At 49.3% G+C, this 7,572-nt stretch overlaps 1 protein-coding gene across 2 annotated transcripts; it reads right to left on the reverse strand.

Moving 5' to 3' along the window:
- Positions 1-644: 644 nt before the first annotated feature.
- LOC146700966 (uncharacterized) lies at positions 645-5,381 on the reverse strand. 2 transcript variants are annotated; one of them, XM_085471227.1, is made up of 7 exons: positions 4,698-5,381; positions 3,956-4,297; positions 3,694-3,756; positions 3,273-3,334; positions 2,817-2,898; positions 2,598-2,625; positions 645-1,352 (listed from the first exon to the last, which is right to left on the reverse strand). In XM_085471227.1, exons 1-7 carry the CDS (start codon positions 4,729-4,731, stop codon positions 1,106-1,108), a joined length of 858 nt encoding a protein of 285 aa, XP_085327353.1. In that variant the 5' UTR covers positions 4,732-5,381; the 3' UTR covers positions 645-1,105. The 2 variants fall into 2 exon arrangements, with proteins under 2 accessions (XP_085327353.1, XP_085327354.1); XM_085471228.1 differs by having other exon boundaries at positions 645-1,359.
- Between the last annotated feature and the right edge of the window lie 2,191 nt (positions 5,382-7,572).

Genomic DNA, 7,572 nt, shown 5'->3' on the forward strand with positions numbered 1-7,572 from the left:
CATCTATCTGAGAGATCCTTTACTGTCTGTATGAATCAGGTGCTGTCTGAAGCATCAGTTCTGCCTTCTGGGGCACCTCAAGGATCTGTTTTAGGTCCGATTCTCTTTTTGCTGTATATCCTCCCTCTAGGCCACATTATCAGACGTTACAATAATGACCTGTACTGGGTTTAAAACACGTGGGGATCGAGCTTTTCTGTCTAGACTCTACTGACTCCTTTAAAAAGCAGCTGAAGACATTTTTATACAAACGGGCTTTTAATTAATTTAACTTGTATGTCTGATCTTATTGTGAAGCACTTTGTGATTTCTATCTGTGAAATGTGCTATATAAATACATTTTACTTACTTACATCACTGAAGCTTAATTAAAAGTAGCCCCTCCCACTGTCAGCGATGTCACAGAGGAGACACACACGAGAAATGTTTTCCATATTTAGAAAGCCATGTTTACGTCGCTCTGATGTCCTAAACTCAGAGCTGAGGCACCTTCAACAAGCTGCTGCAGAAAACTGACCATCAGACTTACATCACGAGGAGCTCCGCCCATCCGTGACGTGCTTCGTCTGATTGGCTCCAGCGAGGAGCTTCAGAGATCAGGACGCGACTCGCCGTGTGAGGACAGACTGAAATAGCCAAATCTGAACGATTTCACTCATTTTTCATGCTTTTATTGTTTAAACAACAACAGGAAACATATTGATCAATAAGAAAACAGATGATTGGTGCCGTGTGACAAGCACGTCACATGACCTTTTCCATTATGTGTGTTTGTCACAATAAAAATCTGACGACCGTCTTCAGTTTGACGGCTTCAGGTCACGTGTCAGACAGGACGTGTTGTCACGAGTCCCTCGCTTGTCACATGACAAGACATCAAACGAAACTTTAAAACTTTACAGGGAACTTTCGTGGGTGTCTAAAGGGGCGGGGTCACCTGTGTCACTGTGGATACTTATAGGTTAACTCTGAAAAAACAACCTATCAGAATAAAAGCTCGCTGTATCTGTAGGCAGCAACTACACCTGCTGCACACCCGGAGCTCTGTGATTGGAGCCTTTCAAAGCAAAGTGTCCAATCAGAGATACGCTCCTGCTTCCTGTTATCATCCTGCCTCCAGGCGGGTGGGTGGGACCTCAGGGGCAGTACTCATAGTCTCCCCCATCTTCTCCTCTACCTCCATCACCGCCGCCGCCATCGCTACTGCCACCATCGCTACTGCCACCATCGCCGCCATCGCCGCCATCACCGTCGCTCTCCATCTGGTAGATGTTGTCCACGGTGGAGCTCTGCAGCTGCAGAGTGGACGCCGTGGAGCTGAACTGGACCTGCTGACCCGGGCCGACCTTCTCCTGAGGGCTGAGACAGGAGAGCATCAGTTTCATCATCACAGCGACTTCCTGTGGACAGTGAAAGACTTCCTGTAGAGAAGCTCCAGCTTCTCATTAGACATGTCAGCTTTAAAACCTTTGAGATGAATTTGAATAAAAAACGATGACTGATCATATGGTAACCATGGCAGCCGATCGACTGTGTCGGACACGTTTGATCATAAACTGGTGACCTGACACTGTCGGCGATGATCGTTTATATTTCTGCTGCGTGGATCCGTTTCCTGCTTCATAACGAGTTTGATTTTCCAAAGTAAAAGCCTCAAACTTTAAAAACGAGTCCCAGCAGACTCTGAAAGGTCACAGAGTTACGCTGGTTACGCCGTGCTTCAGGCTGAGTGGTCATGTGACCCTCTAATTCAGGCTGTGACATTTCAGCGCGGGGCGCTCGGCCGGGCGAGGATGAGGAGGAGGCAGGGTGTAAACCTCAGAGCTTCCTCTCCTCGCTCGCAGCTTCTGGTAAGCCGAGCAGCAGGGAACCGAAACTCTTGCGGTTGGTGGGCGGAGTCTGCAGCGGGCTCACGGGTGGAGCTCCTGATGCTGGTCGTACATCACCCGGACCCCAGGAGATGTGAAGAGCGTTGCTATGGAAACGATGATGATCTCAGGTGTTCTGCAGATGTGCCGCAGCTGTGCGCTCCACCTGCCTCACTTACATGTATTTAAAGTTTATTTAAAGTTTTTATGACTGCACGACCACAACCTCAACTTCCTGTTTCCTGTCGTCTGGTCACCGTTCATGACTGTCACACGTGCATAAAACATCCTCGAGTTCCTCTTTCTGCTGCGACCCTGCGACTGCGCTGGAACATGGCTGCCAGCCCGCTGCACACAGCCTCGGCCGTGACGCTCCGCCTTTCTGCTCCGGCGCTGTGACAGCAGCGTGGACACATCTGGGCCCGTGGGCCTGCGTGCTGGGCTTTAACGATCAGGCTGCTTCGTTCTCGCTCAGCATCTCAACGCCACCTGAAACCTCCTGCTCAGCTCGCCTTCGTTTGAAATCGCCCGCGTGGTTTGTGGGTTTCTTTATCTGTGAGTTTCAGTCTGAGCGCGCTCAGTCGTGAGAAGACGCTGCCAAGATGATCGCAGCGCGCCGAAGGCCCGCGAGCCGAGACCCCACGAAGGTCAAACCTGACTCAGGGTTCATCAGCGGCGATCGAGGCGCTCAGACACGGCGTTTATTCAGAAAACAGGAAGTTCACTCACGTGCTGACGAGCTGCTTCAGTCTTCTCACTGCAGAGACACAAACGACGTGATGAGGAGCTCGCCGTGGGTCACAGAGTAAAACACAGTTCAAACTAATAAATGTTTCCTGCATCACTGACGCTCAGGGCGGGATTAAGAACCCGCTGCCACACCGACCATGGTCGCTGTCCTCGATGTTTCGAGGCCGTGAGAACAGACGGGTTTATTCTCGTACTCACCGGCGACGACGAGTCCACCGAGCGTGAGCAGAAACACGAAGACCAGCAGGACGGCGATCAGAGGCGCCATCGTCTGCGAACCCTGAAAAACACGACATCACCGTCACAGCGAGGCCCGCGGTCTGCTCAAACACTGACACTTTATTAGGAACAGCCAATCACTGCTCAGACTGATGTTCAAAACCTACAAAGAAACTGTCAGAGCGAGACATCAAGTCATAATCTGACTTCATCATCTTCATCATCATCAGGGTCTATAAACAGTCTGGTTTTACTTCCTGTTTAACTTATCTGCTGATATCGATCCACCAATCACAGCGAGGGTGCACTGTGCAGTCTGTTCAAATAATATTTTCATTGCTCAGAGCATCAGTGTGGCGCTCGTGCTGAGCTTCGTCTTCGTGTGGCGGTGGCGTCACACGTCTCACGTTTCACAGCGTTCGTTCGTTTTCTCACCTCGTGGCTGCGCTTCACCCCGGAGGAGGCCGTCAGGGGGCTTTCTGTGGAGGTCACATGACCTGCGGACGTGAAAGCAGACATTTTTAGGACAGCGTGTCAGCAGCAGGATGATGTCATAGCGCTCTCATTTGACCCTGACACGTCTGACTGTACGAAACCCACGAGACACAAACACAGAGGTCGTCCACTGCGGCGTCGTCGATGTTCAAGTGTCCAATAAAGTTAACTGAAAACTTTACACCTGCACTTCCTCTGACTGACACAGACGCTGCTGGTCTCTGTAGGTCATCGTCACCTTCATCACCCGTTCACCTCAGAGCTCCTGACTGGATTATCTGAGTTCATTTGAATTTCTCCTTTTTCCTGCTTTCAGATTCTGTCGCTACATCAAACAGATTCACCGCAGCTCTGTCGTCACCTTCAGTCGGAGAGGACGACGTCGACTCTGTGGGCGTGTCTGTCGTGCGGGCCGTGGGAGCGTCTGAAACAGATCAATGACATGAACACAACGAGCATCAGAGCTGACTCCGCGTCTGATCAGCTGTGAATCAACATCTGGATCTCACAGATGTGTTTCTCTGAGCTGCTGTCAGCGACATGAGCGAGTCGTCCTCAGAGAGCCGCTGATGGTTCAGGACGATGATCCCGACACGTGAGCTCGGTCGAACCTGCAGACTCACCTGTGGCGACGCTCAGGTCAAAGTGATGCTTCTCATCGTTGAACGGCCCGGGTATCTCCACCCTGCAGCCGTATTGTCCAGCGTCTCCCTCTGTGAGGTTCATGATGGTCAGAGAGACGTCTCCGTCCTCCAGTCGGCCCAGCAGCTCATACCTGCTGGAAGCTCTGGTTAACACTCTGAGTCCATCTGTGGAGATCAGCGGATTGGAGCAGCCTCTGGCTGGTATTTCTCCTCGCTGCCAGCACGCTGACAGAGCGGCGTGATATTTCCTGTCATATTTACAGGGCAGAGTGACGTTCTGACCTGTGTGACCTTTGACCCTGCTGCCGTCACATTCACAGACTGGAAACAGAAACAGAGGAAAGCTTTGTTACATCAGATCCAAACTCTGCTCAGATCAGGTCAGACTATCGGAGAGGTCACCTCTGACCTGAACTCTGACCCTCGCTGACCTCAGCCTGTAAGCCTGCAGGAGGTCAGCGGGAACGAGCCCACGTTACAGCTGTTACAACACCAGCAGCTCGTCCTCAGACCTCTGCACGTCTCTACCACAGAGACTCAGCCCTGTCACGAGTAATAACCACAGCAGCTCCTCGTCTTTACTCGCTGCAGTCTGAACAAGACTCATCCTGCAAACTCAGGCTAAAGCTACAAAAGTGCAGAAGAAGAACGCAGCAGTGACATCAGAGCGGCTAAAGTTTCTGTGTTTACAGAGTTTCAGAGGAAGAGAGCCAGCAGTTACCTGAGAGCAGAGCGAGCAGCAGCCTGAGCTTCATGACGGAGCTGAATGCGCCTCAGAGCAGCTCCAACAGCTGCTGACAGCCACCACAGCTGCACGCTGCAAGAAATGAAGTGACGCGTAAAAACCAGCACCACACGCTGCTGCGGCAGGAGCATCACACACAGCAGGCAGGGACCAATCAGAGAGCAGCTCTCGGTTTACTGTGCTCAGTCAGACGAGTCTGTTTTTACTCTGATTACTTACACTACTTTGGCTTTTACAGATCATATGTGATGATTTATGATCACATGACTGTCGTTACTCGTGTTTATTTCATTGTTTTATAACCTGATGACGTTTTTATCTGCTGAACTAAAATAATAATTCTGGTTTATTCATCATCAATAACATGCAGCTCGTGTTCTCTCGTGACTCCTTCCTAAAAACCTTCACCTTTTACAGATATGATGATTCCACGCGGTGGGCGGGGCTTGGAGGTAAACTGCGGCGGTTCAGCGACGACAGAGTTGAACCCACAGCTCAGTGTTTGCTCCCGCAGGTCTTTCATCACCGATCACGTTCATAGTGTTGAATATCACATTTCATATCAAATATAAAGCCCGAGTCATGTGACCTGTTATTGTAATGACAGAGAATTTGAAACATCCCAGTTTCCTTGAGAGTGATTTGTGTTCACACGGTAACAGGATCAGGACGACTACACACTGAGGCCACGTCCACACCGGCCGGATAGATCTGAAAACGGCGTCCACGCTAGCGTTTCCAGTCGTTTTCACAGAGCCGTGCGTCCACATTGAAACGGTCCAAAGCACAAACTCAAGTGAGAATTAAAGATTTGAAGGAAAGCTGTCTGCAGCACAGATCTGTAACAGGGCCGTCAAAGCTGAGAGCAAACAAAACAGCTGCTGTGTAGTGTCCTCCGCTTGATTTGGTCACGTGACTGCATCACATGACTAAAATGCATCATCGTTTTAGAAAGTCTGCGTGTTCGAGTGTCCACACTGCGACGACAGCTCCGTTTTGAAATGTACTCGTTTTCAAAACGCTGCGTTTCTCCTTGAGGAAAACGCCGTCTCAGTGTGGACGGGAGGCCAAACGTTGCGTTTTTAAACAGAAACGTGTTTCATTGTGGACGTAGCCTCAGCCACAGAGTCTGCAAACAGTCCAGAACTACTGGAGAGACACTTGTGGGAGGTTTAGTCCTAAAGAAGACGTCACTGAACCGTGGACAGGAACAAACAGAGGTCTCAGGTGAGCTGGACAGACGCCTGCAGCCAGACTGAAGGACGAGCAGGACAAAGGTCCTGCAGGCTGAAGCGTCCTTCGGCCAGACAAGCTGAGACGCTGCTCGTGGTTGGAGGAAGACGGCAGAGGCCACGCCCCCGCAGTGAAGCACGGTGGTGGCAGCATTCTGACTCATCGGGGTGTTTGTGCTTTCATGTCTGGTTTTAGCATCAGCACAGTGGAGCTACTGTGTACCAGAGATGCAGATCTAAGCCAGCACAGGCCACTGGTTCTCTTATTTTGAAAGGTCCTGATCCTGTGTTGTTCCTTGTGTCTGACTTCCTGCTGCTGGGTGGAGAAACCCCTGACAGATGTTTGTTTCACTGCCGTGCTTTGAATGGAACCAGTGATGTCGGCCATGACAGCATCACACAGTGTGTAAGAAACACCAGGATGTGACTGTGGGTGATGTAACCTGAGATCTGAGGGTCAGTTTCCTGCACTGACCCACATTTCTACACATGTGAGGGAGGGAACACCATCAGCATCCACCACAGAGCTGTTTGTTGTGTGGTTGGAGAGCAGTGGTCACCATGGTTTCCTGTTTGCAGCAGCTGATGGAGGCTGTTTCCTGTGACTACACCCTGGATGCTTTCACTTCCCTTTTTCACCTCTGACAGCCCGCTGTAAGAAATATCTGCAGCTGGACTCATGACACATATTTTAAAGAAAGATTTTTTCAGCCTCCAGAAATGAAAAAAGGAAATAATTTGCTTCATTTTTATGTTTCATTAAAATAAAAACATTTTCCTGTGGGAGGTCGTAGCTAGGGCTGGGTTTTTATAATCGATTCATCGATTAAAATCGATTCTGGCTCGGATAACGTAAAATCGATTCATTAAAATCCTGAATCGATTTTTTAATATAAATTTATTTTGCCCGAAATGCCAGAATCTCTGGTGACATCTCACAAAATTTCAACAACCACCAAACAGCTAAGACAGTAAATGAGAGCAGGAACACGGATTCTGCACAAAGACGTAAACACACAGCGCGACCCGCGGATCAGAATCAGTGAGATGTGACTTTCTCACAGTCGGGGCTGAAAGCCGACAGCTGCTGATTCTGATCTGTCGGCGCTTTGTGTTCACGCCCTTTATGCGCTGATTCTAAAGCTGTTAGTTTGATGTCTCTCCAAACAATATTGACCGAACCAGCAGCAAAAGAAGATCCAAACTACGCTTCACATGAACATCGTCATGAATTCACTCTGACTTTTACTGTTTTGCTTCCACCGCGATGCACAGCTCTCTCTCTCTCTCTGTACTTCAAGAACAGTTTCCTTTTCTTCATTATTCGCTTGCTTGTTACGCACAAGTCCGGGACCAATAAAGTACACTTTCTTTCTTTTCTTTCTAAATGTACTGATCTGAATTATAATATTTCTGACTGTCAAAATTTCCCAGATTTAAATCGAATAGAATCGAATTAAATCAAATTAAATCGAATCGTGGATCGAATCGATTCGGGACCTTGTGAATCGGAATTAAATCGATTCTAGAAATCAGTGACGATACCCAGCCCTAGTCGTAGCGTCTCACACACTGCAGTACCACCTTTGACCACAGCAGGGAACCCCGGCGCTGTTGTT

Source organism: Copadichromis virginalis, linkage group LG10 (assembly GCF_057382275.1).
Source record: "Copadichromis virginalis isolate Kocher_CV1m ecotype Utaka linkage group LG10, C_Virginalis_male_GT1.1, whole genome shotgun sequence".
NCBI lineage: Eukaryota > Metazoa > Chordata > Actinopteri > Cichliformes > Cichlidae > Copadichromis > Copadichromis virginalis.